Raw genomic sequence first — 22750 nt, 5'->3', positions numbered from 1 at the left:
TGTGTGTGTGTGTGTGTGTGTGTGTGTGTGTGTGTGTGTGTGTGTGTGTGTGTGTGTGTGTGTGTGTGTATACCTAAATTAAAAAAATACAGTTAGCTCATATACTTTATGAACTCAATATAACTTTTATTTGATTTTTCATTATAAAGTCATTTAAAGGCCACTATAAGCTGTATATTTTACACTTTTTCTTATTTATAACAGTAGACTTTCATTTGTTGACAGTAAAGAACACAAGACAAACAGCTGAAGTTTGATTTAATAGTCTTTGGGCTTTTAATTTAGTGCCATAAACGTTGCTTTTATGTAAGCATAAAAAAACAAAAATACAGAAACAGATGCCTTTAACTTTTAAGGTATACTTGGTGTCATCGTGTAGACACTTTATCATACTGATTAAGACATATCAAGAAATAATATGACCAATTTATGTAGCAGATTATTAGTAATAGAACAGCTGTATCAAAGTTTTGAATAAAGTCTGTGCTTTAGTTTCCTCGAAGCACTAAAATTGTTTTTTCAGACAGTAAGCAGATTTTCAGGAAGCTTGAAGATCTCAGTTTTAGCTCCCAAAAGGAGTCTGACTGGGGCTTAACCTCACTTTCCATTTTAATTAATCCTCATCCATTGGCCTCTGGCTCAGTGATTAGAGCAGGGCATCCTTCCTCAGTTCCCTACAGCAGAAGACAGACCATCTGCCAGACAGGTGGCTGCTCTTGATGGACAAGTCAGCAGTTCATATCCAGGTAGGTTTAAGAGAAGTCTTACAACACTCAGCATACAGGAATGTTTGATATGTGCTGTTGAAATAATCGAAGGGAGCTTGTAGACGCAAGCAATCTAGAGAGGATGTGGACAAAACAATGAGAGCATCATTGCCGGAGCGCTCAGCTAACTATTATTCTAGAGATTGTTTTGGACGCCGTAATCCAAGAAGACAGCTCATCAATAATGGTATATTGAAGGGACAGTGTTGCTTGAAGGTGAACTCGCATTCTACAAATGAAGACACATCCATCTGTGTTTTCGAATGGCGGTGGTATTCTGTTCACCGGGGTTTAATTAGAATAAAACCCCCAAGAAGGCTCGACATCAGATGAGATGAGCAATGGAAAGTAGAGCTAATTAGGAGAGAGGAATCATGAAGCCTGACCTTTGGCCCCTCGGGGCAAACTTCTGTGGAAATCCTGCAAATAACAGCAACACTGATAAAGAAAGGCATGTGACTGTTCAATAGATACACCTATTCCTCTTTAGACAGTCAATTCCAAATGCACGTTATTATAAATATCAACAGAAAATTGTACATCAGTTCCTTGGCGCCGAATTGTACCTATAAACCCAATTTGCTCTCACCCCTAGTCCTCTATATTAGGGTAATTTGTCAAGAGCAGGTTCTGGATGATTAAGCAGAAACGTGACCAGATTCTCAACAGCATGTGGTTTACCAGACAAAAACAAATAGCTGACGTCCATTGTGTCCATTTGCATGTGAGGAGAATAACTGTTTTCCTTTCTGTTGCGAGCTTGTTTGTGTATGAGAGCAGTCATCTCAGTTTGATTTGTTGGTACACACTGGATTGGAAGATCAATGAAGTAACTAATAACATTAAAAATCCTTAGGAGGGTGACCCATGTGCTTATTAAAGCTTCATCCACAGTGCTGACTGGCTGATATGATGCTTAATTAAATGCCTCAGCACAGTTAGCCAACAGGAACCTCTATCAGGTTGTTGAAGAGGAAGCAAGGCTTCTCAAGTGATTATCCTTTTAATAATGGCTGCCAGCGACATCTGGTCTCCCTGCTGCCATCCACAGACTGCGTCTCATCTTATAACCATGGATACTATGTGAGGATCATTTATTTATTCCTTAATGGGTCATCTTTATAATAAATGGGTCTTTTTTTGAAAAAAGCTAAGGCAAATGCAACGTATTTCTTATCACTACCCTTACACATGTTCACGATCTACATTCAAAACCTTCAACAAGCAAACTGTTTATTTTTCCAGACGGTCTTTCACAAAGGGTGGGGTTTTAAATGGAGTTTTAAATCCCCTTTTTCTGATATTCAATGAAACCTTTTCAAAAATGCATCTTTTTGAAGTCTTGATGCTTTTTTTTTCATTAACCTCTCTAAACCTTTCATTTAAATCTGTCTTTAAATGAAAGCTGTGATGAACTAGCAACTGATTTCAAAGGTGACACTTATGCTGTTTCACAGACCAAAGTAAACAAGCACAAATTGATCTTTTAGTATTTTAATCCATGTTGAGGCATCAGCTGAGAGTCCGACTAATGCTGAGTGCTCAAACATTCTTCAGGGTTAACATATTGGCACTACTATAAAGAGGGTGTCACTTAAGCTAGAAGCTTTGAGCACATTTAATTTCTGCACATCAGCAATTTTTGCCTAACCCTACCCTAAAAATATAAATTAAAGGACAGAAGTGTAAGCCACTGCAGCACTTTAAAGCCTCGTGTGGGCTGCTAATCCCTGAAGAGCGAACTTGGAGATGGATTGGCACGTGACAGATCAACCATTGGAAAAATTATGAATGTGTGCTGGCAGGTTGTTTGTGAAATGGGCTTTCAATTCCGTGTGCGTGATATGGGGGGGTTTCTCTGCTTAGAATAAATACTAATCCTTTAAACATCAGAGCACATGTGTGCATCAACGGAGTGCACAGATGCACAGCAACCAGGCCATGTAAAGAGATTAGATGCCAGGAATCGTGAATGACTTTGTTTTTCCGCCAGCTTATGGTGAGATTCGTTGATAATTTACTTATGGGTATATGATGAAGATGCAGAAAGGAAAGCTTCAAAGCAAGGTGATGCTTTAAAAATAAAGCAAACACTGTTCTGCAATTTATTTTATTTATTTTTTTATTGAATTTTATATGGATTTCAATTTTGTAAAAGGGGAATGAATAAATTAAGACAGTCAAAGTTTTCTAGAAGTTGACATAAGATGAAATCTTTTTGTTTATATTTTATTATAAGCTTTTGGCAAAATGTAACTTTCCTTAAATCTAGCTGTTATCCTTGACATTTCTTATTATAATTGGCTCTTTCACCACTTAGTGTTGTTTATAAGCTCAAATGATGGCATTAGGAAATAAATCCATGATCTTTTGTTCTTTGTTTTTGGGTTAATGGTCCGTACGGGTATAAAGCTGCCATTATTTATCAAACCTATCACCACATTGCCCCATGATTTGCAGTCTTTACTGAGTTATGCTTATTGATGATGCTTTAAAATGCCAACCATTAACATGAAAAATTAGTCTAGAAGTGTCAAAACTGCAATTTCTTATTTCAAGGCAATGGGAATGCAATGTAGCCCTTCCCCATAGACTCTAATATCAAAGTGCCTAACTCTAGAGCACAAATTAAGCCTTACACAATAAACTGTTTGCCTGGTTGCTTTGAGTAACTGGTAGCTACAGCAGCTAGCTACCTGCTTGTCACATTAATTGGAATCACTGACCCAATTAAAGTGCTCTTGTTCTTGCATCTTTACTGCAATAGTTACCTATTAATATGTATTTTGTGTGCATCCAGTAAGTGGGTAGTGACTAAAACTCTTGTATTAGCAGAATTAGTTTGTTTTTGTGTGTGTGAAATGCACCATGTGAACAGTGGTAGTGACTTTCTAACCAATATCAGGTGAGCAAAGTTGGCTAAATCCATTCACCTGTCATGAAACAAAGTTGTGGATTTCATCAGTTTATACAATTCTACCTCAGCCACAGTAACTTCACAACAGTTTTATGAAGACCATTTTTTTAAGACATGGCCAGAAACCACCCCCGGGGAATCTAACCGTGATTCAGTGAATCGTGTAGTTCTGCTGTGTGTTTTTGTCTGTTTTCTGTTGCTTGTTCTGTTTTCTTTTCCACACTGACTTTGCTGCCAAAACAACCCCTAGAGCTCCTCTAGGGCAATTCATCTAATTAACCTACTGAATACATGTTGGTCAGCTCAACCTCATTTTGCATTCTACACAAGTTCTTTGGGGACCTTTTTAACCTTGCTGATGATACAGGTTGTTACTACATATTTGTATTTGAACAGCAGAGGCAGTAGTTTTATTCAAATTCTATGCTGATTGCATGTTGATTCTTCTGACAACAGTGCTGAGTTTATCTTGATATAATTACGAAGCTACAAAAACAGGTCCAAAAACCATTTTAGAGTCTCTTAGAACACTGCAGCAAACAAGAGCAACGTTTTCTACCAGAATAGATATTAAATAATGATTCTGACATACGATCTGAGCTGAAATCAAAAAGTTGAAATTTGATCTGATTTATTTCATGGAAGAGAATATTTATTTTATACTCTGAAATGAACTCAGTCAAATGAGCTGACGAGAGGGCGTAACAGAGTTCAGATCAGAAATGATCAGATAAATGTGCTAAACTCAGTCATCAGTGAACCAGCATCACTGCTGGCCGAGTGTGAGCTCTGTTTTATAAACTGTGAGATTTTTTGTTTTTTGATTTATTGGTCATTTTGTTTCTAAATTTGCCAAATATCCATCTTGAATGTTGATACTAACAAAAAAGGATTATCCTAGAAGAAATAGTGACAAATAACAATAGTAAAAGCTACTCAACAGTAAAAAATAATTGCTTTCCCATGAAGACAAGTTACTGAAATGTACAAATGAAACTGAAGGTCATCGTGGATATTATATCCTCAGGAGTAATATGGTATTAGCACAAAGCCCCAGTGGCTCCTGGCTGCTTTATTGCACATACTGTATGTGTCGCTCATTGCTGCACACATCCCTCTCAGTGCTGCTTTTGGAAGTACCTTATGAATTTACTTTGTTTGAACACTGAATTGACATTCAATTGAAAATGTCTCTCATGACACGCTCTCAGATACACATCAGCTGTGCCAGTGTGTCAGCTTTGCCTGAATTGGACATAAGCCATGATAAAAGAAATAGAGCTTGAAAAAATATGAAATTTATCATTTTGGTATATATGATTATATGACCACTTTACGATGTTAAATTTACTGTAAATTCTGACAGGAGGCGCAAGAAGCCACCAGGTGGCACTAATTTGTTCCCACTATTACTTTGCTATTATCTTTCAGTGTGTTGCATGAGCTATACAGATTGTACTGAAACATATTGGCTACTTTCATTTGCAACATGTAATACGGGAAATTTGATTTAACTCTCTTGGAAAATTATTCCTATTATTATTATAGTCGCCAGTATGTGACTCTTCTGATCAGAAGAATCACACTCATCTCTGTTCTTGGTGACATAAACAGCCTTATTTAGATTAAAAAAATGAATCAAATTCAGAAACAGAAATGGGGATTATTATAGCAGGAAGCTTTCATACAGTCACAAGTAGTGAAACAGCTTTAATATTTACTAATTTACTAATTGAGGAATTCTAAAAACGTAAGCATGAAAAGATTTTATTTTGTGACCAGAAGCAGTAACTTCCTGAAGTCTTGTCTTCACTCTAGGTACTGAAAGTCCATCAGAAACAAATTTTCAGAAATACCTTAGACAAATTTGACAAGAATAGCATCAGTAACACAAAGATGCACCTGGCTTCAGACCACTACTCTTATTTCTAGACAGAATTATACAGCAAAACTGAATGGCAGCTTTTAGGGCATGACAAACGTCTCCTCTTCATTTTTAATGTAAAACACAGACACTCGTGTTTTCATAGAGAAAGCAGGACATGCATGGCTCAGACAACAACAACTCAGTATACACGTAATGGGTTTTTTCCCCTGCTATAAACAATTTGAGCTTGGAATGAAAAAAGACAACACTGTCTAATCTGTTGGAATCAAAACAAGCCTTTAAAACCTCTTTGGTGTCTGCGGCACTAATCTCTGAACTGGTCAATGAAAAGTGCACACAGTTCAGATGAGAATTTAAAGCCTCTTGGGCTTTCTCACTAGATTGCCAGGGGAAAAGAATCTGAATGAAGCCTGATTTTCTATGGTGCTCAAATGCAATGGATTTCAACAAGTAACAGCATTCGGGGCATATAATCTGTCCTCTGAGAGCCATATACATGCATATAGAAAATGAGATGTCACTCATCTTACTCTGCAGTACCTAAACGCTGTGATGTAAGGCTATTTCTTGCTATTACAGAGCCAGTTCAGTTTTTGTAATGATAAAACCCAACCCTATCCCGTGATGGGGTGAGTCAGGATCATATGACTTGCAGAGGATTCTGGGAGGTAAGCTGTTTCCAGTTTTGTGGTGGGTTGTGAGTATGTGCTGAGATGGGAAACAGATGTGACCTAATAGGAGGAGAAAAAACGGAAGACAAGAGGAATTTACTGCTGAGCTGGGCCTCAGAGTACTTTTCACTGTTCGAAACAAAGAGTCAGACTAGAACAAAAAATGGCTGCCAAGTGGTCACATGAGAAAAAGTCATAAATGCAGAAAAGCATTCTCAGCATCAGCCCCATGTGGAGATATTAATAGATTGTTTTAGCACTCAAGAAGAAAAAACAGAGCTATGCGGACTGCTAGGTAACCATTTTAGTAAGGAATACCTGTATAAATCAAGCTGCTCAAACACATACATTTACACACAGGTTATGACCTGCTGCATGATGGTATGCTCCCTGATGCTAAGATTGGGGTTGAGTGCTGCATGGTGGATCAATCAAAATACCGCCCGTTCATGAATCTCATTATCTAAAGTGCCAAAGAGGAAGGAAGAGTCTTACAAAGGCTTAAGATGCACTCTCCAGCCTGGTGAAATCCAGTGAGCAGATGTTTCATCAGTTAAAATATCGATCAGTTAGATAGTGAGCTGTCAGTGATGAAAGCCATTGCCTTGAGCTGCTTGCCTGCACTGCACTTAACACACTAGAGATCTTAACACAACAGGAATCTTAGCACAGCACCCAAGATTGTTCTTGACCTTGAGGAGAACTGAAGCAGCAAAGGAGAGAGCAATAGCTGCATTTGTGCACTGTATGATACCGTCTCCGATTGCATATTGATTTTTTCATAAAGCCTTTGAAATTGTAAATCGTCGGATTCTGCTGAACAAACTCTGCTCATTTCAATTTTTGCCTTTTGATATTCATGGTTTTCCTCTAACTAAACTGTCCCAGTGGGTAAAATCATTCATGTAATATCTTTTTTAAACCTTAGGAGTCCCACAAGGCAGGATTCTGGATCATTTGCTTTTTGTCTAATACATGCTGGTGTCATGTATTCAAAACTTGCTTTTGCAATGACTTATTTCCATAAGTGGTTAGAATAATATCACTTGATAATTAATTCAAACAAAACAGAATACAGCTCTGAACCTACTCATGAAAAAATATGCTAAACATCGCAGAAATTTATAAAAATCTTGGAGAATTCATTTATTTAAACCAAAAGTCATATTTTAAATCTATCAAGAAAGATTAAAATATAAAAGTATATCACAATCAGGCCAAATAATGTAAAAAAAATGTGCACTGTGGACTTGCAATCCACTATCAGCAGCTTTTAGCTAGATATCTAACAATGACATGTAACTTTAACAAGAGTAATAACAATAATAATAACAAGGTAATTCATGTCTATTTTTTTAATTGTCCCACCTTGTTTTGCCATTTAGTATATTTTTGTGTATTTGTAGTGGCTTAATTGTGGCTTCATCTACCGCTATCAATAAAATTAGTTCTACAGGCCTAACTCGCCATCAAGTTTGATGTTTTCATCTCAGTGGCAATCGGAATTACAGAGAACTTCATTTACTTCCAGTATTCAATGAGTTTAGATTAGATTTTAATACTATTGAGTTTAAAAAGGTGTTTTAGTTAGATATTGATGGAAAAATCATTGTCATTGTCCATCTTATAAATGGATTCATGGCCACTCGTAGTTTTTTTAGCACCTGAAGATATCCCTCAGTAATGCAATGGCAAGATAAATTATGGGGAGCAAAATCCACACTCGTGGTTCTACATACAAATTGTCTCTTTTCAGCAACACATTAAGCTCAAGCTAACATGAGACAACAGGAGTCTGATTTAAACAACTCAAACTGGTATCTTAATTTCCTTTGTTTCCTTGCAGTGCTGCAGGAAAGCATAATACATGCTTGTCTGATTTACTTCAAATTGCTGAAACTTCATGTTGTGCTGGATCAATGTTTTGTATTGAGCAAGGACATGCATAAAATAGCCACTACTGATTAGGGAATTAAGGAGCCAATAAAGATTTAAATTTACATAAATACAAGACAAGGTAGTCCTGTCATTTATTGTTCATAGCTCTGCACCACAATGTCATGTTAGCATCTTAAAGTTTCGCTGCCTGCAAAACCTTGGTATGTTTCAAGTTCAAGGTGGCATAAATATATATTTGTCCAGATCACAAACACATGATAGACTGATATGTAATGATATGCATGAATAATCATTAATGTATTATGAATAATTCTGTATGAAGAGACTGCACTTGTAATAGCAGTTGTGATAATGGTAGTGCTAGCACTTGTGTTAGCAAGGCCTCTCCATTGAACAATGTGTTATTGTTCATGGAGACATGATTATACGTCTGATTAACTTGTAGCAACATGGACATGTATCACTGGACATCTCAGCTGCACGGGATGCTCCTATATTTAATTCACTGTCTAGAGATGTGCTAGACAACAGTATGAGTATAGGAGTCATAAGACACATTCATGTATATACACACATGACTAACAGCAAGAGGAAGTACCACCAAACAGACAGAAATTGGAGCAAATACAAATATGGCAAAGACCTATTTGGATTCTGCCGTGGGAATGTTTTTTTAGCAAACTGCCACTCATGATCAAGTTTCACATGCTGTGTTCTTGTATAATTAATCTAAAATCTAAAATAAGCACGTTTGGTTTTTATTCTTCAAGTAGAGAAATTGTTTTCCAGTTACACACAATGAACATAAAAAAAATACATATAGTAGCCTTAATAGCCTTTCCACACCAAGTGTCAGAACGTTCTGAGAAAATGTTCTGCTGAGAAAAATTTCAGCATAACAAGAAACAAAAGAAATTGCGCTGGAAGAGTCTCTGGAAATCTTCAGCCGACAGGCCTGAAAAAAAACTTTGCAAATATTTTGACTTATCGTGTTGGTTTGGTTCCAGTGATACTCATAATGACCACACTAAATGCTAAATAAATAATAGCAGTACTAAATTTGCAGTGCAGGAGATGACATGTTTTCTTGTAACAGCCGCTGCTGGTGCCCACCGTCAAATTATTTTTAGTGCAAACTGAGTAACCCAGTTTATTGGCTGACAACTATTACATTGTACACACTTGTACCATACTGTTTTTTTCCATGTGCCTTTTTTGCTGCATCCTTCCTTCCTTCCTTCCTTTTGGAATAAAAATATATTTGCTCAATAATTAATCACTCAGAGACCCATCCATTCATCTATGTTAACCTAGCATTCTTCTTCTTCTTCATGATTTAGAGTAAACTTGAAAGCAGACTAAAAGGTCACTTTGATTCTTGAACAAAATACAAAGCATGGTCATGTATATAAATCAATGTTCTGCTATAAAAGATAATCAGTGTTAGACTTGTAAAGAAAGGCCAAGTTCCAGGTCTTTTTTTTTTTCAAAGCACCTTTGTTGTTCTTCAAGCACTAACCCAGACTGCAGCAGTGCCACATCCTCTGTGGAGTTTTCAGACATGTCTCTGTAACCTGACACCTGACATCATCCGGTTTATTCAGTGAAACCAGATGTAATTTCCCTCCATGTTAGAAGAAAACTCCTCCCCAGGCCTGGAGCTCCCATTGTACTTCCTCAAAATTCAGCCGATATAAACTCGCCCACTGACCTACTTCAGCAGCAAAGGAAGACCAAGTCAAACTCGGAAGAATTCCCTGAGCTTTTTGACTTTTGGACTTCAGGTAAGTTTGTTTACTGCTGATCTCCTAACACTCCTAACACACAAAATCTTTTTTGCTCTTTTGTGCATGTTGTAACTTTATTGTTTTAAACTTTAAATCAGTTTGAAAGAACTGCTGCTTTCTGATATTTTAGTATTTAAGTAAAAACAACTCAGCTGAACTGAACTTAGACATGGCTCTTACTTAATTACATGAACTGATTTTCAAGACCTTGAAAGAGATTTTTCCATAAATGTTGGTTCAAATATATGCGTAGCTTTTCTGCAGCTAATAAAGTGATCAGCCTTAAAAAAGATTACAGAACAATTTTGACCCAACTGCACATTAATTGAGTCATTCTTGGAAGAGGGAGGCAGGGAGACGTAACATTTACTGGCAGCCAGTTTGAGTTCTGGAAAGTTTGACATACCAATGCAAAAAAAAAACAAAAAAAACACACATCTGGGAATGTGAAAAAAGTCATGAATGCTAATGTTTTATGCAAAATATAAATTTATTTTCAAAACATAAGCTACCACAGGGAGAAGTCTTGTGACTCATACACAGCATTGTGCACATATGCTGAATTACTGGCATGTATCATGGGATTGCTCTATTTAAAACATAGGTTTTCACCCAAAGGTGAAGCCATGCTGTGTATAATCCATGAGTGTAGGAAGCAGGAATCAAAAAGAAAAAGAAAACAAAACAAAAGGAAATATTGTTTTCTGCTCTTAGTTAAGAGAAACTCCAAGGTCAGCGACCTTTACTGGAAACAAAGCCCACAAATGCAGATTAGAAGCACAATGTATTAAAATACAAGATGGACTCAGAAAGCCCAAGAAACAAAGGCAGAGAAAAAATTTCACACTGCCTGGACTTAAAAAACCCACAGTTAAAATGTTTGAATCACTGATGAGAGCGAGAGTGAAAACATTTTCTCAGTGGAGTTCAGTTGTGTTTGAGACTTCATCCTGTAGCTGTCATTCACGTTTGCTGTCAAACTATATCCAGCATTGTCCGGTCTGACCCTGAAAACGAAAGTGAAATTCGTTGAAAATCATATAAGAATTATCCTGAGAGTTTCCTGTCTCAAACCAAAACATGGAATAGAGGTTTGTTTCCCAAGAAGTGCAACTTAGCATTTTGTTTTTGTCTCTGTGGCATGATTGAGATAATGAAACCAACTCACTGGATTATAGGAAAGCATATATAGATATCGATAGATATATATATATATTAGCTTTTATCCTTATGACAGTCGAGTGCAGACAGGAAGGTTATAAATGAAGAAGTGACCTGATTCAAACCTGAGCTTCTCCAGGAAGTTCATATGGTAAACTGTTTCTGTTTCTGAATGGGAATTTTGACTGTAACTCCTCGCTTGGACACCCATAAGATAACACTGAGATATTTTATATGCGTACACATACCCTAATTATAATGTTGTGACACTTTTGAAATATGAAAACTCTATTGTAAAAAATAAAACTTTGTTCATAAAAAAAACTTTTGGGTTTGGTATAAATAAAAACATGAAGGTGTTTTTTGTTCTTTTAGGATGTTGCCACTTGTGTGTGTGCTGTTGCTGGCTACCTCTGCGCTGGGCCGTTTTGATGAATACTCTTTGGATGCCCAGTGGGAAGAGTGGAAGAGCACACATAGGAAAGAATACAATGGCTTGGTGAGTGTGTGTTACTATTGTTTTAGAGTTAAAATAATGATAAAATTAAGAGATAGAAATAGCACAAAGAAAACTTAAATATAAGGTAGGAAATATAAAGATTTTGTTTTTAAAAAGCAGATGCTTCTTTTTAAATCTGATTTTCCTGAAAGAGGACTTCTACAAATAAAACACTAAACCTGAAAACAAAACTGAGAGCAGTATTGGTGAAGCCTTTGGTGAATACATTAATTCTAAAATGAAATAATGAAATAAAAAAATATGCACATTATGTGCTTTCCCATCAAATGTGCATATCACAGTTTCAAAACATCATTGGTTTTCCTTATCTGATGCAACTTGCTCCTTGAAAAGGAATAGACATGACTGCACAATGCTATGTTTGACTTAAAAAAAAAAAACTCATCCAGTCTCAGCAACATGTAGTTATTTATAATTTACATAGTTTAATACATTTGCATACACATGTGGCAAAGACTCATATTTTATTTATACACAGCATGTTCCACATCTTAGCCCAAGACAGGCTTCTGTAAGTCTGCAGGCTAAGCTGCCCTTTTTAAGGAAGCTCCACCAGTTTCAGTTATTTTGGCAGAAACGCTAACAGCAGATCAGGTAAAGCCAGAGAGTCACAGAAGGAAGCATCAGCAACATTAACAGGGAACAAATATTCTTCCCCAGTCACATTTTGTTTTATATTATCGAATCAGTTATGTTTAAACTGTTGGTAATTTTACCTCCTTACTTGATGGCAGCACTGGTTGATCTTCTTCTTTGTTTTGGCTGAAAATTAAACAGACAGAAGCTTACCTGAAGCAGGACATGCAATTTTCTGTCAGTCCAACTTTCTCATCCATAACCAGTAGATGTTTGGATCCTCCTTTAAACTTTAAATTTTTGTTTTTTTGTTTAGTATAATTCAACACTTTTCAGTTTAAAAGACTAATTCAACAACTATGGGTATTTAAATCATTATTTAATGATATTATGAAACAAGAGGAGAAAAAAAATCCTAGCATATTTTGTAATTTAGTTTTATCATTAGCTTTTTATGTGCCATATCACCAGAGCCAGAAATTTCTAACAGAGGAAAGTCCTCCACTCCTCTTTCTCGGTTTCTCTGCGGCAAAAAAATCCCTATACTCTGTTTCTCTTCATGGCTGTGAAGAAGGGGTTGTTTGCAGTTTGCTCTTAAACCATAGCGGACTGTGATTTACTCCATGAATGCTCACTGAGCATCTGTTATCCCTCTGCTCTTCACCTCAAGCTAGAGGTCAGCACTCCACAGCTGGGGCATGTGTGTGTGTGTTTATGTCTAGTTTTCATGAGTGTGTATAGTTACATGTGCTTTGATTCATGAACTGAATGTGTGTATATAGTTTTTATAACATGTGTTTCTGTAGTGTGCAGAAAAGACATCTCTCTCTCCCCCTCATGGTGATTTTAATCAGTATTTATGCACAGGAGAGCTTTTCAACCTTCTTTGAATTGGCTTCACTGATCTAATATAATCAAAGTCACCTTACCATATTTACATTTTCCATTACTGGAATGAATATCAAGATGGAAATGATGCTTATAGTTATGCTAATCATTGGTGAGATTACCTAGACTACTAAGTAGAGCATATTTGATTTTCTCAATTCCAAACACTTGGCTCTATCTCACTTCCATATTATAATATTACTCTTTCGTGGATGACACATAGTGGTGGAATTTGAATGAAGGACAAACTAATGTTTTAACCCACATATGTATAATCTGTAGGGAAGATTGTTGTGTGAATGTGCACTGGTTTAATTGACCTAATTAATGAAATGGGGCTGTAACACAGACAAGCTTTTTTTTTAATCTGCTAATTATAATGCAAATTTGTCCTGTTTGCCTAGATTAGTTTCTTTCAGCTGTCAGGTGTTCGTGCATGAGTGTAGAAACAAGGAAAGCAAACTTTAAGACTGGAAAAAGTGTTTCTTTTATTTTTTATAAAGATTTTTTTATAAGAAAACCATTCACACCAGTTCAAAAGTGAGGCTGAATCATCATCCTAGAAAGTAAAAGTCCTCTTGTTGTTCATATTAGGAGGGTCACTGTTGTTTCTAATAATAATGGAAGCAACGAAATGATAATGACTTCTTTATAACATCTGCTATAATATTTATTTGTGATACTTTTAAAGCTTCTAAAAATGTGGATTGTTTTGTAAGTGTAAGACAGGGAGCTCTTTTTTAACTTAAGTACAGTGACGTGTACTTTTGTTCCCCTCAGGGTGAGGAGGGGATCCGCAGGGCCATTTGGGAGAAGAATATGCGCATGATTGAGGCTCACAACGAGGAGGCCGCGCTGGGCATTCACTCCTTTGAGATGGGGATGAACCATCTGGGAGACATGGTGAGTACAATCTTGTCAAATACCAGATAAAACTTTTTATTCCATGAAGTGCATCATAATTAATGACACTGGTTTAGACTTTGTCTAAAACCTGACAAAAAGAAGAGTCAGTGGACATGCCATAGCTCACACTGTTCGTCCCAGAAGCCTGTTTCTGAAAAACCAGACGCTCTTATTGGTTGTGGATCGACATGCAGTCTGGCACATCTCTGTCCTAATCACGACTCCATGTTCACTTTTTTTACATCTTGTTTTTTGACATGTATGTGATCCCAGCACATTACATCTCTATAAGACCATCTGTCCCTATTTTTTATACATGTCACTTGCAGTGTGTAACACACCAACATAGATTTGAATATACTCAAGTACTAAATACTTTGTTTCTTCTGGTACATCTTTCATGTATGACACTAGACACAATCAAATCCACCTTTTTGAGAAACTGGAACAGCAAATATTTTGCTTGTTTGAGTAAGATCTGGGTAATTTTCACAGTAAAAAATAGCTCCTGCATGTCACATTCATGTTTTCTTCAGCAGTTTTGGCTTTTTGCAGCTGCAGTCGGTTTGTCATCTCTGCTTTTTTTATTCACTAATGCATGCTGCAGCCCCTTGATGTGAAACTGGGTTTGGTGTCCTTAAATCAGCCGGTGTCAGTGACATGCCAGCGTGGGTTGTGACTGATGGTGGCTTTTTTTCATCAACACGGAGAGGCTTTAAAAGGCTGCTCCAGAAATGAAGCACAACATGGCAGGGCTCAAGCTCATTTATTAGTGATAGAACAAGTAAGCGCATCTGAATTCTTGACAAATGGCCAATTTCATGTTTATGAAATAACAGGTGGTGGGAAATGAAGGATGCTTTTCCATTTTGATTGAAAGCACTTAAATTAAATAAACGAAATTAACAGATGGCCTGTATTTCTTCCATTAATGATCTTTCTACTTTTAGACTCAGCTGTAATAAAAGCCCCCAGGGAATCCAGACAATAACAAAGTGGGGATTTTTTTTTATTTTATTTAGCAAAAAGTTCCATTGTGGCAGCCAGTAAAAAGTACAAATGTATCACAAATTTGAATTCCCTTTGACCTCTTTATATCCCTCTCTCCTTTACTCCTTTGCCTGCAGTTTCTTGAAGTCTGCAGTTTGTCATATGCACATTTGAAAATCATTTTGTATTCCAGCTCCCCCCGACACTCTGGTTCTTTTTCAAGAACACTTTCTCTCATTCAATTATTCAAAAATCCCATTGCCTGGATGTTATGACCTATGACCCCGACTACAACTTTGTTCAAATGTTCATTCAGTAAAATCCCTACGATGTGAAACACCATTTATAATACATTAACTGTGTTTCTGTTCATGCAGACCTCAGAGGAGGTGGCTGAGAAGATAACTGGCCTGCAAATCCCGGTGAACCAGGAGCGCAGTTTCACACTGGCTATGGATGACATGCCCTCCAAAATTCCCAAATCTGTTGACTACCGCAAGAAGGGCATGGTGACTTCAGTTAAGAACCAGGTGAGAACTGAATAATATTTGACTAGTTTCTGTCAGTGTGGATTAATATCATCAGCTGAAATGTTGTTGTTTGGTATCATTAGCTGCTGTGACAAAACAAATTTCCCACGTGTGGGACTAATAAAGGTTATCTTATCTTATCTTATCTTATATGTTGGTTTTCAGAAAGCAGCTCTTTAACTGTCAAAGTGCGGCTTTAACTTTTTTTTTTCACAACCACAATTCACTGACCAAGTGAGCATAAAAAAACATGTATGGCTGCTTTTAATAAAGAAAGAAATAGGCACTTAACAAAAAAAAGCATGAATCAGAAATGTGTGAATAAATAGATTCAGTGCAAGTGTTTTAGAGATAGCATTCAAATGAAATGTGTCAGTCAACACACAATTGATAGCAGCACAAGGGCACAGCTTGTGTAATGGAAACATTTAACGTGATCAAGTACAGTGTAGCATATCGCAACACGGGGCAGACCAAGCAGGACAGAGGACAGAGACAATCTGCTCTGTCACAGTTCTTGGAAATCAAATCTGAAACAACAGGTTTCTTATTGGAGGAAGTTTTTGTAGATTTTAGCAGAGTAATCTACAGTTAGGATTCCTGTGGGCTCTGGCATATGATTGTTTGTCTAAAAGTTTGTGGAGAACTAAGAAAAAGTTCCTAGGGCTATTTTCAGGAAAAGTGTTAAGAGTGAAACTCAAAACCTCCGTGATTTCTGTGGGGAACTGTTACTGTTGAAGGCAGAGGCAAGAATAATGACATCAACTGGGATTTCAGATACACATTTTATGTGTTCAGCGGCAATATCTGACATTGTTTTACACAAAGTCAAAATACATGTTTATGAAACCATCTGAAATCAGAGATGAATAGTTTTAAAAAGTTTTATGTAAGTGTAGGTGAACACCTTCATATTCATCTCTAGTTTAAATGAAAACATTCAGCAGCCTGTTGCCTTGAAAAGACTGAATGTAATTCACAATTTGTGAAGATTTTTTTTTTTTTACTGTAACCTCGAAAAAAGAAAAAGGATTCAGAAAAATACTTGAAAAAAAGCTTGAATCTTTGCAGCGTTTATTTAAACATTTAAAGACGTAACCAGTCCCACTTAATGCTCAGATCAACACTAAAAGTAACAGGCTGTTCTCATGGTTAATTGACTTGGTAACAAAGGCCTTCATTATTAGATGTAATTGGACATTAAGAGCAAATTAAATAACCATTTATGTAAACAACATTCATCTGGTGGAATTGGTGAATATACTTGTAGGAAATTTTTTACAATGTTCAACAGTTTCTTTATTCTGATAACAAATTATGATAGAAATCATTGTTATGTGAGTGTCAAAAATAGGTAACTGTGATAGATAATATAAATTAGTAAAACATAAATTTGAGGGCTTGTGTGTTACGTTGTCTCCCCCTGGCGGATGTATTTGAACACACAGCCATAAACAGGATTTTTTTTTTTTTTTTAGCTCTTGCTTTGGTTCTTTTGGTTCATGAATTATGCAGCAGACTGGTTGCAGTCTCTGCATACTAACAGCTCTGCTGCTTCATCCTGAGCTCCTTTTATGATGACTGAATTGTGTTTCTGATGTTTTCTTCATTTCAGGCAAATTTCTGTTATCGCTTAGCTCAAAGCCACAAACAACATTCAGCGATCTGATTTCAGATTTACAACGTTTTTAATTGGGGCATCTCTAAGCAGCAGACTGACGTGGAGCATCAGAGGTGTGAAGACTCAGATATTTCAAAATGAAGGCCAAAAAAAGAAAATACTAAGCTATTATTTGTTCGTCTGAATAGGGAATAAGATTGAAATGGGTCGTTCTACTTCTAGACGCACTTTAAAGCCAAATGTATGTGGACATGTAAGCGTTTCAGAGCTATAAGCATTAACCTAGTGTTATTACATAATGCACTCCTCCAGGGAGGTTGTTCATAACATGCGGGAAAGGGATCTGTTCCTTTTCAGGCACAGAAGCATTAGTTACACCCAACACATGTTAACAAGAATAACCTTTTCATTTAAATTCAACATAAACGTTCATCTATATTACAGCAAGTCCCTATTTCCTGGGTGAAAGCCAAACACGATGGCGGTGTCAGTGATTCATTAGCGCTGGATGTGTCAGTCCAGACCTGTAAAAAAGACCATTTCTCACTGTTTGTCATTAACACTGTTTCAACATTACTGAACACCACAAACTGCCCAGCAGCTGATTCTATTTACAACCCAAATTCACAGCAGTTACAGAATTTTGATCAGCAAACAGAAATGGCTTTCTTTCTTTGTCAATGCGGTCACAGTCTGCCTCCCAGTGGACAGACAGGAGAAGACACAGCATTTTCTGTGATGTTGATATAATCTGTTTAAATGATTCTCTTTAACATGGTTTAAATATGCTGTTATTCCTTGATGACTGATTATTTTATGGAAAAAAACAGGCTCTCTGCAAATGGTTTGCTTAACAAATAATACCTATCAGAACAGCTGGGTATTTATTTCCTTACAATGTGCACATTTATTCCTGTTTCCTACCAACTCTGGTCTGGTCTGGGTTTCTTACATTTCTGCTGATTATAGCTTCCATGTCGGCTTAGTTTCCTCTTACTGTTGTCAGCAACAGTCCAGTCACAGTGGTCTGTACATATCAAACTAAACCTTTTACTCACCAGTCTTTCTTTGACCCCTGACAGGGCTCCTGTGGCTCCTGCTGGGCCTTTAGCTCTGCCGGGGCCCTTGAGGGGCAGTTGGCCAAGCAGACCGGGCAGCTCGTTGTGACCTCAGTCCTCAGAACCTGGTGGACTGTGTTACAGAGAATGACGGCTGTGGAGGAGGCTACATGACCAATGCCTTCCAGTATGTGAATGAAAATGGAGGTATTGACTCTGAAGTGGCCTACCCATATGTTGGACAGGTGAGCAACCCACTCTGCCAAACACACAACTAAATTTGAAGTAGCTTATTGATCCGAGCCTTTCACTTCAGTTCATTTCATGTAGTGAGTGCCACATTCTCTATAAACTAAGCAGTTATATTTTAATATCGCTGGGTGCTTGAACACATAAAGGCAAGATGGTCCAAAGCAGTCAAGCGGGGGTTTTTAAAGTAATAAACAAGTATAATTTAGTTGGTGTTTGTTGTTTTTTAAATGAGTGATTGCCCCACCTCTTCCAGTACTTAAGATAAGCTCGAAGTTGTTCTGGTAACGCACTCTTACAAACAAACTTTGCACAAAAAGTCTTTTAACCTAGTTGTTATAAATAATACCCAGTAATCAGCTGTTAGCTGCAGATGCATATTGAAATTAAGATGGTGAAGAGGTTCTCACTTGGCTGTGAGGGTGTCACGTTTGTCCCCTTCACACGCTTCACCAACAACATGCAACGAGGAAGAAAATATTTCATTTTGACAGTAAAGTAGCTGCAAACATCTTACCAGAGGGAGGTGATTCGGCAGAAATGATGAAGTGGAAACTCTCCCACAGAGTGAGCATAGTTTCCTCTTTAGTCATTTGGTAACATGAGAAGGAAGTACATCTGCTCGGTAATGATAAAAATCTGCCGTCTCTCTATTGTTTGGCTAGTTGGAATTGCACCAAACACATCATGTGATATAACATGTGACAGAAGAGTCACAAGGTACTAAAACCTTGCATAGCAAGTATTTTGACTATTGATTTTATACAGCAATTATTAATTTTCTTTTATTGTCGGTTAATCAGTAATAACCATTGGATTAAAATTCGATATTCTACCTAAATATGATTACACTGTGAGGTAAGGACATGAAAAGTAGCATCTTAAATATCAAGAATTGACACTTTTAAAATGGGCAACAAACAGTTTTAGCATTTTCTCCTCCTTTGTCTTGCCTGCAGGATCAGACCTGCCGCTACAATGCATCAGGCATGGCAGCCCAGTGCAAAGGCTACAAGGAGATCCCAGTGGGTAATGAGCGCGCGCTGGCTGTTGCACTCTACAAAGTTGGTCCAGTGTCTGTGGGCATCGATGCGCAACAGAGCAGCTTCCAGTTCTACAAGCATGGTCAGTGAACTTCTCATATGTCTGGTCAGATGAAATTATTATCTGCACCTACTTCATATAAGGGAAGGAACGTGTGTGGAATAAAATCCTAGACTTTAAGGGCCTGTTTAGTCAGGATTTCTTCATTAAGTATGAATTAAATAAACTAAACATGGAGTTTACACCTAGTAAAACTAGTAAAACAATTAAACATAATACATCAACAGCTTCCTGGTTATATTCAACATTAAAAAGTGTGCGAGGTACATCGTTTATGCACTGTTCACTAATGCAGCTCACTCTTTTTTCTCTCTCTCTCTGTTGTGAACCCAGGTGTTTACTACGATCCCAACTGTAACAAAGATGACGTCAATCATGCCGTACTGGCAGTAGGCTATGGAGTGAACACCAAGGGGAAGAAGTACTGGATTGTCAAGAACAGGTGGGACATGTCACTTGTCTGAATGGCATCAGGTGGCTCAAATGTCCACTAAAATTAAGTGTTGGTTGTTTGTTGATTTGTTTTCATGTCATCTGTCAAAATGATAAGCTGAAATGCTGTTTGACTCCTGGCGATATTTCATTGTCTCCATCGTTCCATCTTAACTCCGTCTTTTGTCTTTTCTTCACAGCTGGGGTGAGGAATGGGGCAACAAGGGATACATCCTGATGGCACGTAACCGTGGCAACCTCTGCGGCATCACCAACCTCGCTAGCTACCCCATCTTGTGAAGAGATTAGGGAAAATGAACGGGCTTTGCTTAGACTACTATAAGACGAATATACACTTGGAAATGTTCAGAGTAAATGTTCATTTCAACACATCCGCAACCACTACAGTACAATATGTTTGTTTACAGTCTTTTCTAACAGGAAATGGAATTTGGAGATAACGAACAGGTTCACTGAAAACAGGCATTAAATGTTTCTGAGTCTTGGATTCCAAAAAATACTTTTAAACCCTGGAGTTATCTCATGCCTGCAGACCTCTGCTGTGCTCTGGTTAATAAAGAAACACATACAGTTTATTGTAACTTCAGCGCATGCTGTTGAATAAACCTAAGCCAGCACACAGGCTTGTTTTATGCTGAAGTCGCAAGTTAAATCTACATATCTACATGGCACAAGATACTTTTTCTTTTTACAGTATTTGACTGGTAGTCAGTGATAGTTTCAGTCCCTACTTTTACTTGCTTTCTGTGTGAAAAAAGACAGGAAACATTGCTGTGCAATGGGAGCTACTCCTTTCCTGCTGGTAGTGTGAGTTCCTATAACTATTTTCTCTTGTGATCACAAGGACTTGTCGTTCTGTTCTGCACTTTTCCAATGATTACATTGTAAACAGATGTTTTCTATGAAATTGAATAAAGGGTTCATTTTGACTTTGAATGCCTCATTTGGAATTTTTTTATGTTTTTGTAAAAAACATTTTATGGAATTTTTACAAAAACACAAACAAATATGGGAATAAGTTATGTAAGGATCAGGATATGCACTCAAAAATACTTTCCAATGGTTCTACTCCATGTGGGCACTTAAGTAAGTCAGATGAAAGGATTTAACTGTACAATAATTCAATGATACACCACAAGATCATAAACTATAATCATATGATATGCTCAAACCCTGTGTGTTACATTTACAGATTTTCTAAACAGCCTCACATTCCATAAAACTGTAAATGAGCTGCTGTCAGATCATGTTGGATAATACTGGCAGCTTACACTGAAATCATGTCCTTTGCTTCTATCACCCCAACCGGTTGAAGCAGATGGCCGCCCCTCCCTGAGCCTGGTGCTGCTGGAGGTTTCTTCCTGTTAAAAGGGAGTTTTTTCCTTCCCACTGTCGCAAACATACTTGCTCATAGGGGGTCATGTGATTGTTGGTTTTTTCTCTGTATGTATTATTGTAGGGTCTACCTTACAATATAAAGCACCTTAAGGCAACTGTTGTTGTGATTTGACGCTAATATTCTAATAAGAAGATCATTTGTAACCTTCAGTAAAGCTGTTTCTGTGCTGTGATGATCTCTGAAATCTGACTGAAACTCTTCAAATAAGCCATTCCTCTGCAGATGATCTGTTAGCTGTTTGACAACTACTCTTTCAAGAATTTTTGATATGAAAGGAAAGTTGGAGATTGGCCTATAATTAGCTAAGACAGCAGCTGGGTCTAGGGATGGCTTTTTAAGTAAAGGTTTAACTACAGCCAGCTTGAAGGCTTGTGGTAAATAGCCGATTATTAGAGATAGGTTGATCATATTTAAGATTGAAGCATTAATTAATGGCAGGAATGGGGTCTAAAAGACACGTTGATGGTTTGGAGGAAGTAATTATTAAAGTTAACTCACTGCAACTCCCCCTGGCTTCTGCTCCGCGGCTGCTGAGTGAGCCCTCATCTGGGACTCTCGTCAGCTCTTTCCGGGACAGTGGCGCGGCTGCCCCTCTGTTGGTCTTCCATGGTCTCTTGTGTTCTGGGGGCCTCTGGATGTCTGGAGTCTTGATCTCCTCCATACCTGCTTCATGCCCTGGAGGACGGGGCTGTGGCCCCCCCACACCCTCTAGCAGATTATTACATGAAGGAACCTTTTAAAAAACAAAAAACAAGCGCGTCCATGCTCACAGGTGTACACACGGGTGGTCACACCCACAAACTACACCCTTTTTGGCTCCTACCTCAAAGCACACTGTGTTCTGTTGATCTTATGTGCTGCACAATAATGTTTAACATTTAGTATTTACTGTCATATTCCCATATATCATTGTGATGTTGTTTATTCTATTACTCTTGTTCTCTTCTGCTTGCTTTCTTTTTTCTTTCTCAGCAGGTGACCCAGGTGACTGATATATGCATTTTTTTTCTTTTCTTTTTCTGCTCACTCTGTTGGTTTTTGTCTTTTGCCCTTCTCCCCCGTCCCTCTTCTCAGCTGTTTCTCTTTCCCTCTTTCTTTCTCCCCTTCTTTCCCCCAGTCAAGTCTGTCCCGTATTCAGTAAGTGAAAATATATTGTAAATAAATCATTATCAAACTTTACCAATTGCGTGATGTGGCTGCTTGGCTCTGATGAAGATGGCTCACCCTTACGTTGTGGTCTGGCCACCTCTAGACAGGCCATAACAGCTGCGTCAAGGTTTGACATGTTGTGCATTCAAAGATTTGGAAGACTTTTCCACACACCTTGGTTATAATTGCTGATTTTTTTGAATTACTTTTCCTTCCT

At 37.6% G+C, this 22750-nt stretch overlaps 1 protein-coding gene across 1 annotated transcript; it reads left to right on the top strand.

The window, feature by feature from the left end:
• The first annotated feature begins 9748 nt into the window (after window positions 1–9748).
• Window positions 9749–20921, top strand: LOC102291643 (cathepsin K). The gene is given in 9 exon segments (XM_014335887.2): window positions 9749–9926; window positions 11466–11589; window positions 13855–13977; window positions 15348–15500; window positions 18204–18284; window positions 18287–18424; window positions 19388–19553; window positions 19866–19974; window positions 20165–20921. Coding segments are annotated over 8 exon segments (993 nt in total). The 5' UTR covers window positions 9749–9926; window position 11466; the 3' UTR covers window positions 20265–20921.
• The last annotated feature ends 1829 nt before the right edge of the window (window positions 20922–22750 follow it).

Source organism: Haplochromis burtoni, unplaced genomic scaffold (genome assembly GCF_018398535.1).
Source record: "Haplochromis burtoni strain Fernald_Lab_line unplaced genomic scaffold, NCSU_Asbu1 Contig_124, whole genome shotgun sequence".
NCBI classification, from domain to species: domain Eukaryota; kingdom Metazoa; phylum Chordata; class Actinopteri; order Cichliformes; family Cichlidae; genus Haplochromis; species Haplochromis burtoni.
Note: the sequence above shows the minus strand (reverse complement) of the source record. Positions and strands in the feature narration are given on the sequence as shown.